We start from the raw sequence: 21038 nt of genomic DNA on the forward strand, positions 1-21038 counted from the left end.
TGAAATCGAGAGTCGGACGCTTAACCAACTGAGCCACCCAGGCACCCCTAACCCAAATTTCTAGAATCTAATTATCCCATGAAGGTAAGCCGTGCGAAGGGAAGGATTTATCCCCCAGCACGCCCTGTCAGGCTCTCCTCACATACCCTAATTCCTGGATGAATTCAAAGAACAAATGAAATGGTGAGAGGCTTCGTCGTTATCTGTCACACAGCAAGAGTATCGACACATTTTCTAAGCCAGTTTCAATTTTTTGCTGAAGGTTTACAGCGAACTAAACACAAGGAGATTCAGCATTTTCAGCTGGGGAGAAGCCATAGGAAGGAAGGCAGAGAAGCAAATTCTAACAGAAAAATGGAACCAAATATCCATTTGGGGGCTTTTCTTCACATGGAGCTTTAGTCTAGAAACACTTGTTACACAAGGCAATGTGGATAAAAATCACACCGCAAAGTGAGGCGATTCTTTAATTAAACAACAAGCAGGAAAACATTCTTTGGGAGAAAGAGCAGCCAAAAGCAAAGCAATCACTGAGGAACTCATGCAAGTTACCCACCAACAGTGAAAATTACGAAGTGCTGCCATCTACGGTGACGCAACAGTGCAATTCATCATGTGGGAGAGCTTTATTATCAATTATTTATGGCTCGCCTACTTTCCAAGTGCATAATTTATAGAGGGGGGAGGTGCCCAGTCGCCTTAAGCAGAAGCAGCCATCTCAAATAGTTTATTTAAGTCATTTACTGTTGAACCTTAGCAAAGTATATTTTCTATACATTGGAGATTACATATTTATCATCCATTAGCTGCAATTTTAAAAGTTAAAGATTTTGGGGGGCGCCTGGGTGGCTCAGTCGGTCAAGCGTCTGACATCAGTTCAGGTCATGTTGTCGCGGTTTGTGGGTTCGAGCCCCGCATCGGGCTCTGTGCTGACAGCTAGCTCAGAGCCTGGAGCCTGTTTCGGATTCTGTGTCTCCCTCTCTCTCTGACCCTCCCCTGCTCACACTCTCTCTCTCTCTCAGAAAAAAAAAAATTAAAAGAAAAATTGTTTTAAGTTAAAGATTTTGGGGCACCTTAGCTGACTCAATCGGGAGAGTGTGCAAGTCTTGATCTCTGGGTCAGGAGTTCGAAGCCCATGCTGGGGAAAGAAATTAAATAAATAAAGATGATAAAATAAATAAAAAGTTAAAGATTTTACACTGATGGATGGCTTGCCCCAGTCATGAATAAAGAATGGAGAGAGGAAGGTTTGGTGTCAGGAACTGTACTGTAGGGTTCAGTAGGGCACAAGCCAAGTTTCTACTACCTGTGGACCGTAGGGTGAGGGGTGTGGGGACAATGAAATCAGATAATCAACTTACAGATGATAGTGATTATCCTAGCAAGAGAAAGGCACTGATGGCTTGGAGAGTAAAGGGCTAAAGACGGTGACAGGGTTTTCTTGGAAATGCCTTTTTTGCCATAAAATTAAAAGAGAAGAAATTACTAAGAAAGTAGGGTAGAGCTAATTCAGTTTTGTTTTCCATTAAAAATCAAGAGCACAAATATAAACAGATTTAAAATTAGGTGACTATTTCACAGATGAAACAAGGACTTTTCATTTCAGTAGAAGAGTCGGAGCAAAATTCCTTTAAAAAAATGATCTCCAGGGGCGCCTGGGTGGCTCAGCCAGTTGAGTGTCCAACTCTTGGTTTTGGCTCAGGTCACGATCTCACGGTTCCTGGGATCGAGCTCTGCACCGGACTCTATGCTGACGGTACGCTCTCTCTCTCTCTCTGCACCTCCCCCTCTCCCTATATACACATAGGCTCTCTATCTCTCTCTCAAAAATAAATAAGCTTAAGAAAAAAGATGATCTCGGGGCGCCTGGGTGGCTTAGTCGGTTAAGCGTCCGACTTTCGCTTAGGTCATGATCTCGCGGTTCGTGGGTTCGAGCCCCGCGTCGGGCTCTGTGCTGACTGCCAGCTCGGAGCCTGGAGCCTGTTTCAGTCTGTGACTCCCTCTCTCTCTGACCCTCCCCTGCTCGTGCTGTCTCTCTCTCTCTCTCCTAGAAATAAATAAAACAAAAAAATTTAAAAAAAAAATAAAATAAAGCAGGAGAACTATGTTTAAAAAAAAAAAAAAAGAAAAAGAAAAAAGATGATCTCCCTTGGTGCACTTAAAGTACAAATACCTTATCCATTAAAAATAGTAATAATAAGCTGAAAGCAACCAAAATTTTGCTTGTTCCTTCTCTGAATGGACCCCTGTAATAATGTGCCCTAGTTAGACTAGTGAGAAAAGGCAAACCTGCCATCTGCGGCCTGGATAAAGCTTTGTGTCGCTTGCCCCAGCTGTCTACAGGGACAAATCAGTGCACAGTCATGCACTGCCACCGCATTAGCAGACAGTAACCTAACACACTAACGGTCCCTGGAAAAGATGCCTTTTGGAATACTTGCGCACATGCGTACTTTTTAGCAGGAACTATGCTCTAAAACCAAAAACACTAGGGGAAAAGAACTATGCTAAAACACTTTGCCTGTTTGCTAATAGGAACATATATGACTAATGGATAAACTGCAAGTTTTTCATTATGAGTTAGCTAGAATTTCTTAACCAGAATTCATATTCAAATTCTTTGTGGGCTTTAAGAAGATATATCTTGTGGTAATCATTTTAAAAGACAGACAGATGTCATATCATCAGTTTGTACACCTTAAACTTCTACAATGATATATGTCAATGAGATCTCAGTAACCGAGGAAAAAGAAGATATGTCATACACAGATCGCCAACATTATATTTAAAACACAAAGCATGCGTGGGAGAGAGAAGGGGGAAATGGTGTTTAATGGGTATAGAGTTTCTGTTTTGCAAGAAGAAAAAGTTCTAGAGATCTGAACACTACTGAACTGTACACTTGAAAGTGGCTAAGATAATAAATTCAATGCTACATAATTTTCACTACAATAAAGAAAAGAAAAAATAATAAGGTTTGGTCCAGAATGGCCAACACTAATTCAAGTTCAGGATTAAAGGAAAAAAATATTAAAGAAAAAAAGGCATCCAGGCAAAACGTAAAATTATTTATAAGGGAGGAAAATTACACTAGTGCTGTTCCTCCAGATCAGGGCTGTCCAATAAAAATATAACACGAGCCAAAAATGCAAGCCCCATATGTAATTTTTAATGATCTAACAGCCACATTTTTTAAAAAGCAAAATTAACTTTAATATATTTTATTTACTCCAGTATTGGATATCCCAATATCCCAATATATCCAAAATGTTTCTATCAACATGCAATCAGTATAAAAATTATTAACAAGCTATTTACATTCTTTTTTTTTTTTTTAAGTATGGAGTCTTCAATATCTGGTGTATATTTCCCACTGTTTACAGTGCATCTCAATTTGGACGAGTGAGGTTCTTTTTTTTTTTTTTTTAATGTTTACTGATTTATTTTGAGAGAGAGAGTGAGCGAGCAAGCAGGGGAGGTGCAGAGAGAGGGAGAGAGAGAGAATTCCAAGCAGGCTCCACGCTGTCAGCACAGAGCTGACATGGGGCCGTGAGATCATGACCGGATCTGAAACCAAGAGCTGGATGCTCAGCCAACTGAGCCACCCAGGCGCCCCTGAACTAGCCACGTTCAAGTGTTCTGCGGCCACATGAGGCTGATGGCTGCCAGCGTAGAAAGCACAGCTCCAGACACTATTCCTCACCATCTGGTTTAATCTTTGCCACTATCAACACTTTCTGCCTCTACAAAAACTTCAGAGTAACTCCAAAGGAAGTTGTATGGCACTGAAGGACTTGCACCCCATCAAAGACAACTTTTGAACCAAGAGCCCAAATCAATAAATTGACTTCAACTGTCCACAAAGGAAAATATAACTCTTTGCTCCTCATGTGCACAAAGAGAAAAACCTGTTAGAATTCACTATCTTAAATAATTTACCTAGTGAATTTAAGCTGTTAGGTCATACCCTAACATCGCAGCGAAATGAAATATTGTTCAACTGATTCCAAAGTTTACATCTGGTCCAATGAGATATTCTGATATTTGCCACCAAACTTCTATGAACTATAACATCACACAATAAAGGACAATTAGACCCACTTCCCATTTTTCTTCAACTGTGGATGCCTTTTATAAAATATACATATTATCAAATAATCACATTGTGCACCTTAATCATATGGGTTCCCTATATGTTAACATAAACTTTTTAAAATTTTTTTTAAAAATATTTTTAATTATTTCAAGGAGAGAGAGAGACAGCGTGAGCAGGGGAGGGTCAGAGAGAGAGGGAGACACAGACTCTGAAATAGGCTCCGGGCTCTGAGCTGGCAGTCAGCACAGAGCCCGACGCGGGGCTCGAACCCACGAACCGCGAGATCATGACCCAAGCGAAAGTCGGACGCTTAACCGACTAAGCCACCCAGGTGCCCCACTCTTTTTTTTTTAATTTTAAAAAAAAGGGGGCTGCCTGGCTCAGGCTCTAGAGTATGTGGCTCTTAATTCAGGGTTATAAGTTTGAGCCCATGTTAGGGGTTGAGATTACGTAAAAATAAAATCTTAAAAAATGAAAACTGAGTCTGGGTGGCTTAGTCGGTTAAGCACCTGACTTTGTCTCAGGTCATGACCTCATGGTTCGTGGGTTTGAGTCCTGTGCCAGGCTCTGTGCTGACAGCTCAGGGCCTGGAGCCTGCTTCAGATTCTGTATCTCCCTCTCTCTCTTTTCCTCCCTTGCTTGTAAGCAATCTCTCTCTGTGTCTCAAAAATAAAAAATAAACATTAAAAAAAAAGATTTTAAAAAATAAATAAGAAAAATTCTTATTTTCCAAATCTGTGAAATTACTGAAATATGTCTGCCTGTAAGAACCAGGCTTAGGGGTGCCTGGGTGGCTCAGTTGGTTAAGCGTCTGACTTCGGCTCAGGTCATGATCTCACGGTTCATGGGTTCAAGCCCCGCATCGGGCTCTGTGCTGACAGCCAGCTCAGAGCCTGGAGCCTGTTTCAGATTCTGTGTCTCCCTCTCTCTTTGCCCCTCCCCTGCTCACACTGTCTCGCTCTCTCTCAGAAATAAATAAAACATTAAAAAAAATTTTTTTAAACCAGGCTTAGGAAAAAAAACCCAACTGTTTAGGCCTCTAAGTAATGGCACACTGCAAATCAAAGATTTTAAACTCAAGTCATAGAAACTTTATATTTTATAAAACAAAACTCAAAGATGTTGAGCAAGCAAAAAATTTTGATAATATGTGTGAAGTAAATGATAAAGTAAAATGTATTTGGGGTTTTAGCCTCTATCTTAGGCTAAGTGGGAGTTTTTATCACAAGATCTATAGGCAATCTTCCTTCTTTTTGAATTTTTATTGCTGTCATGTAAAACAAACATCCTGCCCATAAGCGAAAAATATTAATCTTCAACTTAGTGGAGCTATATATGCTTGATTATTGCAAAAATGGAATTGTACTTAAAAATAACTTTAGGGGCGCCTAGGTGGCTCAAGGTTAAGCATCAACCTTTGGCTCAGGTCATGATCTCCCAGTTCATGAGTTCAAACTCCTCATCCGGCTCTCTACAGTTAGAGCAAAGCTGGCTTCAGATCCTCTGTCTCCCTCTCTCTGCCCCTCCCCAACCCTCTCTCAAAAATTAATATTTTAAACAGTAAATAAATAAAAAAATAACTTTAAAAATAAAATTAAAGGGGAGCCTAGGTGGCTCAGTCAGTTAAGTGTCCAACTTCGGCTCAGGTCACAGTCTCACGGTTCATGGGTTCGAGCCCCGCGTCCGGCTCTGTGCTGGCAGCTAGCTCAGAGCCTGGAGCCTGCTTTGGATTCTGTGTCCCTCTCTCTCTGACCCTCCCCTGCTCACACTGTTTCTCTCTCTCAGAAATAAGTAAAACATTAAAATAAATAAATAAATAATAAAATTAAAACTTTATACAAAATTAAAATATGAGAAAATTGACTATGGGAATCCTCCTACATTTCCATGTATTTGAAAAATCTTCATCTACACAATACTTCAATAACATACTCTAAGCTTTGGGTCACAAAAATGAAAAAAAACAGTAACAAAATTTTTTCAAACATCTCTAACTGTTCGACTCAATTCCCAATGCTACAGCACTACTCTTGTTATTTATGCTTTTATTCATTTAAAAAATTACAAAGGGCACCTGGCTGGCGTAGTGGGTAGAACACGCGACTCTAGGTGGTGGGGCTGGGAGTTCAAGTCCCATGTTTGGTGTAGAGGTTACTTAAAATAAAATCTTTTTTAAAGTCACACAAGTAAGGGGTGCCTGGGTGGCTCAGTCAGTTAAGCGTCTAACTTTAGCTCAGGTCATGATCTCGCAGTCCGAGGGTTCAAGGCCCCTGCCGGGCTCTGTGCTGACAGCTCGGAGCCTGGAGCCTGCTTCAGATTCTGTGTCTCCCTCCCTCTCTACCCCTCTCCCACTCGCACTCTGTCTCTCAAAAATGAATAAACGTTAAAAAAAAATTTTTTTAATTACACAAGTAAAACATCCGCTTTGCAAAAGATAAAAAACAAAAATACACAGAAGTACAAAATTTAAAAAGTGATCATCCAACTCAACTCTGAGAAGTAACTCCTCTATTAACAAGTGGTTTGTGGTCTTCCAGATTTTCCTACACATATATAAACACATTCAGATTTTCTGTTTTACTTTAGTTAGTTAGGTTTTTTGTTTAAATGTTTTATTTCTGAGAGAGAAATGAAATAAATTCAGAAATTTATTTCTGAGAGAGAGAGCATGAGCAGGGGAGGGTCAGAGAGAGAGGGAGACACAAAATCTGAAGCAGGCTCCAGGCTCTGAGCTATCAGCACAGAGCCCAACGCAGGGCTTGAACCCACAAACTGTGAGATCATGACCTGAGCCGAAGTCAGACGCTTGACCGACTGAGCCACCCAGGTGCCCCTACTTTAGTTTGTTTTTTAATTTAATTGGAATAATGACACATATTGATCTGGAAGTTCCTTTTTTTTGCCTAATGTACTGTAGGCATCTTTCCGTGTCTGTACTTATGAATCAAACTCATTATTATGACTACATAAAAATATCTCATAATAGCCTCATATCGAGGACTTACTTCCTCTATCTATATCAGCACTGTACTAACAAATACTACCCAGGTTATTCCTCACAATAACCATATAAGGTAGGCGATACAAACTTTTTTATTTTAGAAGAGATGGTAAATGCAGAGAGGGCAAGTAATTTGTCCAGGATCACACAGCTAGTAAGAGGCAGTGTTAGGTCCCAAACCTAGCTATTTTTATTCCAGAGTTCCTATGTGTACTCTTCACCATTACACTATATTCCCACTGAGTGCCCAGATTTAAATTAACTGGTTCCCTACTGATAAACACTCTCTCCTTTCTGGTTTACATGGCTTGCTTGCTTTTTTTTTTCCCCGCCTGGGTATTGTTGCTGTGGCTATTTGATTGTTTTTACAGCTGGAATTTGTCCTTACGGGATGTGTGGGATAAGGAGTTAATTTTTTTTTCTTCCCAAACAGGAAACTTTACTAACACCATTTACTGAATATTCCATTTCCCCACTAAATTGAAAATCTATTTTTATCATGCTATATATACCTAGTTCTGGACTCTATTCTATTCTGAATGAGCAGAGTGAAGTGTTTGGTTTGAGTACAATATAGTTTTGTTTTGCTTTGAAGTAGACTCCATGTCCAACGTGGGGCCCAAACTCACCACCCTGAGATTGAGAGTCGCATACTTTCTACTGACAGAGCAGGCCAGGTGCCCCTGAGTACAATATAGTTTTAACGGTGGCTTTCCAATATTTAGAGCAAGGCACACATCGACAGATCCAAGCCTTCCTGCCCTTCTCAGGGGACCAAACCTGACTCCTTCACCTGTCTCCCTTCTACTTTGTGACACCCCCTCAAAATCCTTCAGCATCACAAAAGCTTCAACACCTTGGGGTGTCTGGGTGGCTCAGTCGGTTAAGCGTTTAACTCTGAACTTTGGGTCAGATCATGACCCATAGTTCTTAAGCCTGAGCCCCATGTCTGGCTCTGTGCTAACAGTGCGGAGCCTACTGGGATTCTCTCTCCCCCTCTCTGCCCCTCCCCTGCTCACTGTCACTCTCTCTCAAAATCAAAAAACTTAAAAACCCTTAAAAACAAAAACGCCTTACGAACGCTCAGAAGACTTCCACACTTGCTTCTGAGGCTCTCTGTCCCTTGGCTTCCCAAACCCTCAGAGTCCTGAGTCTCTTCTTACCTACCGCTTGCTTCATGCTTTCGTGCAGCCCACAAACACGGACGTGTCTCTAAGGGCTCAGGTCTCTCCTTTACTTTCATCCTTTCTCCCTCTTCCTCTCAGAACCAAAGCAGGGGCTCTGACATAAGGCACCCTTCGATTTGCTCCGGGTGCTGCCTTCTACCACTATATGACCTGGGACAACTTATTTAACTCTTCTGAGCTTCGGTTTCTTTATTTGTAAAATGGTTAGTAATGCGTCTTTCAAAGGACTGTGTCAGGCCCATCGGGCAATCAATACACACTGGTCCCCCATGCGACTCCCAAACATTTTCCTCAGATCTTTCTTTGGAGTTTCAGTCCAAATCTAATAACCACCTGCTGTACCTTTTCATCTGGATACCCCCCACCTTTGCTTCAAGTTCAATGAATCACCTTTATTTCTGGGAGGAGGGGGAATACAGAGCATTTTATCTCAAGAGCTGTCAGCAGAACTCCTCTTGGCGAAGGCGCAATCTTTTCTTGGACTCTACCTTAGGGGCGCCTGGGGGGCTCAGTCGGTTAAGCGTCCGACTTCGGCTCAGGTCATGATCTCATGGCTCGTGAGTTCGAGCCCCGCGTCAGGCTCTGTGCTGACTGCCAGCTCAGAGCCTGGAGCCTGTTTCAGATTCTGTGTCTCCCTCTCTCTCTGACCCTCCCCTGCTCACGCTGTCTCTCTCTCTCTCTCCTAAAAATAAATAAAACATTTTAAAAATAAATAAATAAATTGGGTTGTCTTAACACTGTTGTTAGGGGCACCTGGGTGGCTCAGTCGGTTGAGCATACGACTTCAGCTCAGGGCATGATCTCACGGTTCGTGGGTTCGAGCCCTGCGTCGGGCTCTGTGCTGACAGCTTGGAGCCTGGAGCCTGCTTCAGATTGTGTGTCTCTCTCCATCCCTTCCCCACCTGCGCTCTGTCTCTCTCTCTCTCAAAAATCAATAAACATTAAAAAATAAATAAAACTGGGTTGTTAAAGTTCTTGATATATTCTGGATGCAAATCCTTTATCTATGTGTTTTGCAAATATTTTCTTTCAGAAGAGGGCTTGTCTTTTCATCTTCTTGATGTTTTCTGAAACAGAAACATGCTTAATTTTGAAGAAATCCAATGTACTAGTTTTTTCTCTTCTGGATTGTGCTTTTGGCGCTGTATCAAAGAACTCTCCCTATTCTGAATCAAGTAAGTATTTTCTCCCATGTCTTCTTTGAGGGGTTTTATGGCTTTAGTTCTTACATTTAGGTCCCTTTTTTAAAAATGTTTATTTACTTCTGAGAGAGAGAGAGAGAGAGAGAAAGAGAGAGAGAGAGCGCGCGTGAGCAAGGGAAGGAGAGCAGAGAGAGAGGGAGACACAGAATCCAAAACAGGCTCCAGGCTCTGTGCTGTCTGATGCAGGGCTCGAACTCAAAAACCACGGGATCATCACCTGAGCCGAAGTCGGAAGCCCAACCGATTGAGCCACCCAGGCGCCCCAGGTCCATTTTTTTAAACAGCTTTATTGAGATGTAATTTATACACCTTATAATTCACTTATTTCAAGTATACTAGCCAGTAGCCTTTTAGTATATTCACTGAGTTACGCAACTATTCACATGATCTTATTTAGGACATTTTCATTATCCCAAAAAGATACCCATCAGCAGTTATTTCTCATTTTCCCCTCCCCCAGTCAGACACTAATCTACTTTCTATCTCAGTGGATTTGTCTTTCCCAGACATTCCAAATAAACAGGATTATTCGATGCATACCATTTTGCATCTGGCTTTTCACTTAACATTAATGTTTTCAAGGTTCATCACGGTGTAGCAAATACCATTATGGCCAAAGAAAGCTCCATTATATGGACTTATTATTACATTTTGTTCCATTTGCCAGTTGATGGACATTTGGGTTATTTTCACCTTTTAGCTATTACAAAAAATGCTGCCACGAACATTCACGTACATATTTTGGTGCAGGTTTTCCCCCCATTTTTCTTGGGCATATATATACCACAGAACAAAATTGCTGAGTCATTTAAGGAACCGTCAAACTGTTTTCCAAAGCAACTGCACTATTTTACATTTCTACCAGAAGAGTACCAGAATTTTAATTTCTCTACACATTTATCAGCACTTATTATTATATTGATTACAGCCATCCTAGTGGGTGTGAAGTGGTATCTAATAGTAGCTTTGATTTGCTTTTCCCTAATGGCTAATGATGGTATCTTTTCATGTGCTTATTGTCCATTTATGTATCTTTTTTTGGAGATATGTCTATCTAGACCTTTGTTCCTTTTTTAAGGTTTGTCTTTTTTTTTTTTAATGTTTTATTTATTTCTGAGAGAGAAACAGAGCATGAGCAGGGTGGGGCAGAGAGAGAGGGAGACAGAATCCATGAAACAGGCTCTAGGCCCTGAGCTGTCAGCACAGAGCCCAAGCAGGACTCAAACTCACTAACTGCGAGATCATGACCTAAGCTGATGTTGGACACTTAACCGACTGAGCCACCCAGGCGCCCCAGGCTTAATTGGACAAGTTCTTTGTATGTTCTTGATACAAATCTCTTAACATATATATGATTTGCAAATATTTTCTCCCATTCTGTGACTTGTGTTTTCCTTCTAGGATCCATTCTGAGTTAATTTCTGGTGATGTGAAGAAAGGGTTTAAGTCTATTTATTTATTTTTCCTTGTCATATTCAAATGTCCCAGCACCATTTGCTGAAAAAATCTAATACTTTTCTGGTTGAAATGTCTTGGTAGTTTGGTCAAAATCAACTGACCATAAATGTAAGGTTTTATTTCTGACTTGCAATTGTGTGCCATTGATCTATATAAGTTTTGTTGTGCCCATATACCACACTGTGGTTTTATAGTCATTTTTTAAATTGGGTGGTACAAGTCCTGCAACTTCGTTAGTCTTCTCTCTCTCTCTCTCTCCCTTTCTTCCTTTTTTTAAGACTTTCAGGGTGCCTGGGTGGCTCAGTTGGTTGAGCATGCAATTCTTGATTTGGGCTCAGGTCATGATCCCAGAGACATGGGATTGAGCCCAGCATCAGGCTCTGTGCTGAGTGTGGAGCCTGCTTAAGATTCTCTCTCTCCCTCTGTCCCCTCCCCCACTTTCTCACAGATGCTCCCTCTCACTCTCTCTCAAGAAAGAAAGAAAGAAAGAAAGAAAGAGAGGTACCTGGGTGGCTCAGCTGGTGAAGCGTTTGACTTTGACTCAGGTCACGATCACACGGTTTGAGTTCAGGCCTCACATTGGGCTCTCTGCTGTCCGCACAGAGCCTCTGCTTCAGATTCTCTGTCCCCCTCTGTCTGCCCCTCTCCCACCTGCATGGGTGTGCTCTCTCAGAAACAAATAAACATGGGAAGAGAGAGGGGAGGGGGGAGGGGAGAGGGGGAGGGGGAGGAGGGGAAGGGAGGGAAAGAAAGAAAACAAAACAATACAAAACAAAACAAAACAAAAGGAAAGAAAAGAAAGAGGCCCCATGGTGGCTTGTTGGCTAAGCATCTGACTCTTGATTTCAGCTCAGATCATGATCTCAGGGTTCCTGAACTCAAGTCCTGTGTCAGGCTCCACACTTAAAGATTTTATTTTGGGGGGCGCCTGGGTGGTTCAGTCCGTTAAGAGTCTGACTTCAGCTCAGGTCATGATCTCAAGGTTCCTGGGTTCAAGCCCTGCATGGGGCTCTGTGTTGACAGCTAGCTCAGAGCCTAGAGCCTGTCTTTGGATTCTGTGTGGGTCTCTCTCTCTGGCCCTCTCCTGCTCACACTGTCTCTATCTCTCTCAAAAATAAATAAAACATTAAAAAAAAATTTTCAAGATTTTATATTCGGGCACCTGGGTGGCCCAGTCAGTTGAGCGTTCGTTGACTCTTGATTTTGGCTCAGGTCATGATCCCATGGTTGGTGGGTTCAAGCCCCATGTTGGGTCCTGCACTGACAACATGGAGCCCACTTGGGATTCTGTCTCCTTCTCTCTCTGCTACTCCCCCACTTGTGCTCTATCTCTCAAAATAAATCAATAAACTTAAAACATTTTAAAAAGATTTTATTTTTAGGTAATCTTTACACCTAATGTGGGCTCAAACTTACAACCCCAAGTTCAAGAGTTGCATGCTCTACCGACTGAAGCACGCAGGTGTCCCTGTTCTTCCTTTTCAAAATTTTTTTGGATATTCTAGGTCCTTTGCATGTGCATATAAACATAAGAATCTGGAGGCACCTGGGTGGCTCAGTTGGTTAAGTATCTGACTTCAGCTCAGGTCATGATCTTGTGGTTCATGAGTTTGAGCCCCACATTGGGGTCTGTGCTAACAGCTCAGGGCCTGGAGCCTGCTTCAGATTCTGTGTCTCCTGTCTCTGTCCCTACCCCACTCATGCTCTGTCCCTCTCTCTCTCAAAAAGAAATAAATGTTAAAAAAAAAAAAAAAAAAAGAATCAGCTGGTCAATTTCTTTAGAAAAAGTTTGTTGGGATTTTGACTAAATTTTTAGATCAATTTGGAGAATATTGGCATCTTGACAATACTGAGTTTTCAAACATGAAGTGCTTAATTACTCAGATCTTTTAAAACTTTAGTTAAAGCATCGATCTCGGCAACATTTTAGAATTTCCTGTGTACAGGTTTTATACTTTTTTCTAGGTTTATTTATTTTAAGAGAGTGAGCAAGAACATGCAGGGGAGGGGCAGAGAGAGGGAGAGAGAATCCCAGGCAAGCTCTGTGCTGATGCCAGTGCAGAGCCTGAACCAGGGCTCGAACTCACAAAACCATGAGATTATAACCTGAGCCAAAACCTTTCTGTATTTCATGATTAAGTATGATACGAGCTGCGGGCTTTTCAAAGATTCCCTTTACCAAGTTGAGTAAGTTCTCTTCTAATCCCATTTTGCAGAGTGTTCTTCATCTTGAAGAGGTTGGATTTGTCACGTTTTAACTCCATTTATTGGAATGATCATGTGGTTTTTATTTTTTTATTCTACTAATATATTAACATTAACTGATTTTCATATATTAAACCAGCCCTGCATTCCTGGAACACAGCCCACTTGGTGATGATGGTCTGTGTTCTTACTTATCTCTGTACCCCTGCACTCCGTTTCTGACACTAGATTCTTAGCACAATTCGGGAAGGAGCACAATTTTTAAGTAGTGATTTCTAAAGGCTATAACTTTTAGAATTTTTTAAAAAATAGGTTTTGGGGCACCTGGGTGGCTCAGTAGGTTAAACCTCTGACTCTTAGTTTTCAGAGGTTTGGTTTTGGCTCAGGTCATGATCTTGCGGTTTGTGAGTTCAAGCCCCATGTCTGCAACGTCAGCACAGAGCCTGCTTGGGATTCTCTCTCTCTTCCTCTCTCTGCCCCTCCCCTGCTTGTGCTCTCTCTCTCTCAAAATAAATAAATAAACTTAAAGAAAAAAAAATTTTTTTAAAGGTTTTCACAGCACAAGTTCTCTTTCATCAACTAAAACCTCGAGCTTAGCATCCACTTCACAAAAATAATTAGTTAAAGCAGGAAGGCACTATAGTTGTAAATTTTGTGTGTCTTGGCTAGGCTATCATGCCGAGCGGTTTATCCAAACATTAATCTAGATGTTGTTGAGATGGTATTTTGTAGATGTAATTAACATTTACAGTTAGCTGACTTTAAATAAAAGAGATTACCCTTGATAATGTGGGTGGGCCTCATCCAATCAGTTGAGGACCATAAGAGCAAAAAGTGAGGTTCCCCAGAGAAGAAGGAATTCTGTCTTAAGACTGTAACAGAAATCCTGCCTGAGCTTCCGGGCTGCCAGCCTGCTCTGTAAATTTCACTCAAGACTACATCAACTCCTGTCAGTTTCCAGCTTGGGGGCGGGCCTTAAAAATTTTAGACTTGCCAGCCCCCACAATCGCAGGAGCCAATTCCTTAAAATAAAAAGATCTATTTTAAGGAATATATGTATATTTTAAAAATATACATACATCTCTTATTGATTCTGTTTCCTTGAAGAATCCTCACTGATACCGCCACCAAACAGCTTGCATTGTTAATACTACCCCTGTGACCCACATCACCAATTACAAAGTTGATTGGAGAGCCATCCTGCCTCTTCCCAAAGGAATCAAAATCCCAGAGCACAAGGATCAGAATGTATATACCGGGGCACGGCAAAATCTATGATACACAGCAGGTGCTCAATACGGTACATAAATAGTAATAAACAGAGAAAACATGCTAAGGTACAAAAGGTACAACCACCATCGTATAAGGAAATCCAAGGCCCTAAATCTTAGAACAAAATCAAGAAGTGAAAGAAATCAGTCTGCTCTTAATGAAGTACAAATAAAACAAAAATATTGGAGGTTTCAAGGGCGCCTGAGTGGCTCAGGCAGTTGAGCGTCTGACTCTAGATTTCAGCTCGGGTCATGACCTTGCAGTCATGGGACTGAGCCCCGAGTCCGTGCTGAGCATGGAGCCTGTTTAAGATTCTCTTTCCCTCTGCCCCTCTCTCGTACGCTTTCTCTCTTTCTCAAATAAAAAAATAAAAAATTAAAAACATTAAAAATAAATACTGGAGGTTTCAAGAGAATTACTACATTTTAAGTGCTTAAAAAATAATGCTAGCATTTGAACTCTTGACCTTGATAACTTCATTAAACGGAGCAACATTTAGCTTTTTTATGGTATGAAGTGTATTTACTGTGCATTTCAGGGGCTTACTTTTTTTTAATGTTTATTTTTGAGAGAGAGCGCGTGCACATGCACGCACACAGGGGGAGGGGCAAAGAGAGAGGGAGACAGGATCCAAAGTGGGTTCCGTGCTGACAGCAGAGAGCCTGATGGAGGGCTGGAGCTCATGTCCTGTGAGATCAGGACCTGAGCTGAAGTTGGACTCTTAACCGACTGAGCCACCCAGGCGCCCCAAGGAATTTCCTTAAAGTATCAAACTGTCCCAGAATTGAACAATTCTTTATTCTGTAGTGAGTTCCAGATTTTTAAGTCCTTGGCTTAAAAACTAATGTTTTTAAAAGCTAAGATGTTCCTAAAAGCTAAGAGAAACTTTTATAACTATTTCGCAGACAAAAACATTACCCATGCTTTAAAAACTCCTCTTGAGGGGCACCTGGGTGGCTTAGTCGGTTAAGCGTCCGACTTTCGCTTAGGTCATGATCTCGCGGTTCGTGGGTTCGAGCCCCGCGTCGGGCTCTGTGCTGACTGCCAGCTCAGAGCCTGGAGCCTGTTTCAGTCTGTGACTCCCTCTCTCTCTGACCCTCCCCCTGCTCACGCTGTCTCTCGCTCTCTCTCCTAGAAATAAATAAAAATATTAAAAAAAAAAAAAAAAAAAAAAACTCCTCTTGGGGCACCTGGGTGGCTCAGTCGGTTGAGCACCTCACTTTGGCTTAGGTCATAATCTCACAGTTCATGGGTTCGAGCCCTGCGTCCAGCTCTGTGTTGACAGCTAGCCGCCTGGCACCTGCTTCAGATTCTATGTCTCCCTCTCTCTGCTCCTCCCCCGCTTGTGCTCGGTCTCTCCAAAATAAGTAAAGAAATAAACATTAAAAATACACATAAAGTAAAAAACAAAACAAAAATAAAATCTCTTATAATAAAAGTTTTTTAAAAAAAGATGCAGAACAGCCTAAATAGCATGTTGTGCTTGTATTTGCACAAGAAACTTCGGAAGAATTCCAAAGAAACCAAAAGTGGTTACACAGGGATGGGAGGGATTTAGAGAGAAACTGTGATGAACTGAACAGTGAGAACAAGACTTTTTCTGTACGGCTTTTCAGTCTTTTAAACTTTGAAGCAGGTAGTTTAGAGTACTTATTCAAAAAATAAATAAGCATAAATCAATCAGGCTATCTCTCTCTAAAAAAGAAACTTAATTATTCTTTTTTAAGAAACCTAAGTTTCAGCTTCTGCACGGCAAAGGAAACAACCCACAAAACTAATAGGCAACCAACGGAATGGGAAAAGATAGTTGCAAACGACATATCAGATAAAGGGTTGATATCCAGAATCTATAAGGAACTCACCAAACTCCACACCCAAAAAACAAACAACCCAGTAAAGAAATGGGCAGAAGATATGAACAGATACTTCTCCAAAGAGGACATTCAGATGGCCAACAGACACATGAAACGATGCTCAGCATCCCTCCTCATCAGGGAAATACAAATCAAAACGACACTGAGATACCACCTCACGCCAGTCAGAGTGGCTAAAATGAGCAAATCAGAGAACACGAGATGCTGGTGAGGATGTGGAGAAACGGGCACCCTCCCACACTGTTTGTGGGAATGTAAACTGGTACAGTCCCTCTGGAAAACAGTGTGGAGGTTCCTCAAAAAATTAACAATAGAACTCCCCTATGACCCAGCAATAGCACTGCTAGGAATTTACCCAAGGGATATAGAAATGCTGAGGCATAGGAGCACACGGACCCCAATGTTCATAGCAGCACTCTCAACAATAGCCAAAACATGGAAAGAGCCTAAGTGTCCATCAACGGACGAATGGATCAAGAAGATGTGGTTTATCTATACCATGGAATACTACATGGCAATGAGAAACAATGAAATCTGGCCATGTGTAGCAACATGGATGGACTTTGAGGGTGTTATGCTGAGTGAAATAAGTCAGGCAGAGAAGGACAAATATATGTTTGCACGTATAGGAGGATTAGGAGGAACTTAACAGAGGACCAAGGGGGAGAAGAAGGGGGGAAATGGTGGGGGAAAGGGAGAGAGGCAAACCATGAGAGACTCTTGAATGCTGACAAAAACTGAGAACTGATGGATGTAGGGGGGAGGGGGGATGGGCATGGAGGAGGGCACCTGTGGGGATGAGCACTGGGTGTTATGTGGAAACTAATTTGACAATAAACTATTTGTAAAAAAAAAAAAAAGAAAAAGAAACCTAAGTTTCAACATGAAATCAGCTGTCCTCAGTAATTTCTGAAAAATTTCTTAATGTTTATTATTTTTGAAAGAGACAGAGACAGAGTGCAAGGAGGGAGGGGCAGAGAGAGGGGGAGACACAGAATCCGAAGCAGGCGCCAGGCTCTGAGCTGTCAGCACAGAGCCCAGCGTGGGGCTCGAACCCACAAGCCAGATCATGACCTGAGCCGGAGTGGGTCTGGACACTCAACTGACTGAGCCCCCCAGGCACCCCTGTTCTCAGTAATTTCTAAATGTTCCCATTTCAATGAGCATACAAAACTAAGGGGTTCCTCTAAAGATACAAAGGACAGCAATTTCTGCCAGGCAGTGTATCATCACAGGGCCAGGTGACAGCATCGTTTTCTGAAACTATTCCAGGGGTGGCAGAGTCTGAGACTTTCCAGAGTGTGAGAGGGCGGTTTCAGTTCAGCGGGTCACCTGGAGAAAGCTGACTCTGTTATCTGCTTTGTTCTACTATCAGTACGGAAGACAAGAAGGTTTCTCAAAACCACCCCAGCCTTGATTCCTCAACAAGGACAGCCCTTTGAGTTCTGTTTCAGTCCTGATGCAGAAGAGCCTCGTCTCCACAAGTCAATTCCCGGTGAAAGGCAGAGGCTGATGGCTCAAGAGGGAGAGCACTAACTGGGTGGATGACCTGGCCATGCTAATTTATTTCTCTGGACCCCCCACTTTCTTACCACTGACATGGGTGGGTCTTGGGCCAAGTTCTCTCAAAGGTCCCTTTCAGGTCTACACTACTATCATCCCACAAAAAGCCAGGTCAATTTAAAGATCAGATGAAGGGTGGGAGATGCCTCTCGACTAGAGCGTACATCCAAGTTCATGGAAATTCTCAAGTACACGAAGGTTTGTTGACTGCGACATGAATGTTCTGATTCATATTTTCTGTGTTTTATCTTCAACGTAAATAATTTGGCCCCTTTGCTGTAAAGATTTCTCACATGTGTAACTTCCAATTAGAAATGAGCCACAACAGGGGCACCTGGGTGGGTCAGATGTTTAAGGGTCCAACTTGGCTCAGGTCATGATCTCAAGGTTCATGGGTTTGAGCCCTGCATCGGGCTCTGTGCTGACAGCTCAGAGCCTGGAGCCTGCTTCCGATTCTGTGTCTCCCTCGCTCTCTCTCCATCCCTCCCCTACTCACGCTGTCTCGTTCTCTGTCTGAAAAAGAAATAAACTATAAAAAAAAATTTTTTTTAGAAATGAGCTACAACTACTTAACAATTTTAAAAGACTGGTGGAGTGGAGAGGATTATTTCAGACTGTCAGCACAAAGTGTGTTGCTTAAGAAAAGTTTTAGTTTGGGGATACCTGGGTGACTCAGGTGGTTCAGCGGCTGACTTCAGCTCAGGTCATGATCTCATTGTTCATGAGTTTAAGCCCCACATTGGGCTCTGTGCTGTCAGCACAGCGGAACTCACTTGTGATCCTCTGTCCCCTCCCCCTACCTCTCTCCATCTCTCTTGCAAAAATTAATGTTTATGGGACACCTGGGTGGCTCAGTCAGTTAAGAGTCCAATTCTTGGTTTCAGCTAAAGTCATGATCTCCCGGTTCGTGAGATCGAGCCCCAAGTCAGGCTCTTGCTGACACTGTGGAGCCTGCTTGGGATTCTCTCTCTGCCCCTTCCCCAGTCTCTCTCTCCAAATCAATAAACAAACTTAAAACACACAAACAAACAAACCTTTTAAAAGAGTTTTAGTTTAGTCCATTTTCCTTTCATGATCATCACCCAAGACTCATATTTGTATTAATATCTTTTGGGGAGCAGCCTCCTAGAGATTTACCCATGCCGATTCCCATACGTGAAGGGAGGGTGAATCCTCTTCTGAGACTGTAAACTCTATTGAAAACTCCAAGCTCAGCAAAACACGCTCCATATTCTGATCAATAAAAGCTAAGTGATTTCAGGGGGGAAAAAACCCCACAAATACTCGTGCATATTTCTGTCTATTAAGACACCAAGTGCACGCTACTTTGGGCATTTTTTTTTCATACAGTCCTAATTGGCTAGAATTTTATCAAAACACTAGAAATCCCGCAGCTTTATCTTAGACTGTTCTAAAACAGCTCTTGATCGTATTCAGCCAGGATTCATCCTTTGGCACAGCAACAAGACACAGCTCGGACAGACACTCTGCGGGGCTCAGGTCCATTGTCTGGTCCCCACTTCCACCTGGCACGCTCGGGGACACACTGCTGGGAAACCAGCTCATCTCATTAGCATGTCTTTATCCTGAGGCTCCAATTCTGACGCCTCTCCAAGATCACCCAAATCCCCATTAGGTCCTAGGCCAAAGAGAAGATGGTAGCCGACCGTCCCCAGAAGTCTTGAAAAAAGCGATGAAAAATAAAGAGCGAAGAGGCAGGGCAGGCAGCCGCCGTTCAGAATTGGCAGGGGCTCAATCCACTTGGGATCCTCTCTCCCTCCCGGCAAAAGCCGCCTCCACCTGCAACGCTAACGCCACAACCCAGAGGCTGGAGACATTGACCTTCTGAATGATTCTGAAAACACACATAATAACTTCTATACGTTTTAAATACCCTGCGCCCTGTCTGTCCCCCTAGCTATGCCCCTTCCGAAAACCGGGCCTACCGCTACTCTGGCAAAGGGACGACCCGGGTGACTCTGATACTCAGATTCCCAAACATTTCGGTGAAACACTTCTTTCTGCTTCTGACAGCTTCCTGAAAAGCGCCAGCCTGCAAACGCATTCTGGGCCGCCATCCTCCCGCAGGCCATGCAGGCTGCCCCCCTCCACCCCCGACCCCTCCCGGAGAAACCTACTCGAAATCTGCGCCCGCGCCTCCCTCTCCAGAGGCCTGGATGCGCGGACCACGGCCGGCCCCCCGCCACGGGCCCCCGTTTCGGACGCCAGGCCCGCCTCACCTGGCCCTCAGCCTCCCCATGGGGAAAGGGCGCACCGGGGGCCGAGGAAGGGGCCCCCGCGGGCACCCCGCCCCTCCGGGGCCGCAGTCCCCGCCGCTCGCGTCTGTCACCGGGCAGACGGCCTGCAGGCCGCTCGCGTCCTCGGGCGGCAGGTCGGCGGGCCACCGCGGCCACCCCGCCAGCCGCACCGGCCCGCAGACCTCTCCCCGCTCCACCCCCCCCCCCACCCGGCCCCGGGGCGCACCCAGCCCGCGCCCGCCGGCCCTCACCGGACTTGGGCGGGTAGCGGTACACGGAATTGGACGGGATGTCCACCTCCTCCACGCCCGCGTGCTGCCGGCTCGTCAGGGCCCCCATGGCGCCGCGCCCGCGTCGCCCTCGCGCCTCACCGCGGCCGCTCGTCCCGCGCGCGGTGCGGGGGGCGGCGGTCCGCCGCGGCCGGCTCCGCCTCGGCGCTGCGGCTCTGGCGGCGGGGAGCCCCCGGCGCGCCGCGCACCATCCTCCGCCGGGCCCCGCGGCGGCGCCTCTGCCAAGGGGGGCTGCGCGCTGGGCCGGGGGCGCCGCCGCCGCCGCCGCCGCCACCGCCGCCTCGGGCCGCGTGATGTCAGCGGCTGCTGGAGCCGGGGGCCCGCGGCGGCCGCGGCCAATGGCGGGGCGGGGCGGGGCGGGACGGGGCGGGGCGGCGGCGGCGCGCCAGCCAATGGGCGGCGGGATGCGGCGCGAGCGGCTGGCCTCCGGGCGCGGGGAGCCGGCCCGGGGCTCGCGGCCGCGGGCTGGGGCTGTGGGCTGCGGGTGCCCCCCGCGCCTACGCCCGCCGGGCCGGGAGCCTGCTCGCCCTTGCCCCACACCCCTGCAGGCGGCGCGAGGCCGCCGGGCGGAGGAAAGGCTGCTCCAGCCCCGCCCCCGACACCGGCGAGTCGGCGGCCAGAACCCCGCAGAG

At 44.4% G+C, this 21038-nt stretch overlaps 1 protein-coding gene across 3 annotated transcripts in view; it reads right to left on the reverse strand.

Moving 5' to 3' along the window:
* Window positions 1–20652, reverse strand: part of RNF157 (ring finger protein 157) — an 80312-nt gene extending 59660 nt beyond the window's left edge. For all 3 annotated transcript variants that reach the window (XR_005527412.1, XM_039226258.1, XM_039226259.1), the window contains exon 1: window positions 20368–20652. Coding sequence is in view for 2 of the 3 variants with exons in the window: in XM_039226258.1 (XP_039082189.1) it covers window positions 20368–20455 (88 nt within the window). In the remaining variant the exon portion in view is untranslated. The remainder of the gene's footprint in view (window positions 1–20367) is intronic.
* Window positions 20653–21038: the final 386 nt, after the last annotated feature.

This window comes from Hyaena hyaena, unplaced genomic scaffold (assembly GCF_003009895.1).
Source record: "Hyaena hyaena isolate Hyena2069 unplaced genomic scaffold, ASM300989v1 scaffold_21, whole genome shotgun sequence".
Classification (NCBI taxonomy): Eukaryota; Metazoa; Chordata; class Mammalia; order Carnivora; family Hyaenidae; genus Hyaena; species Hyaena hyaena.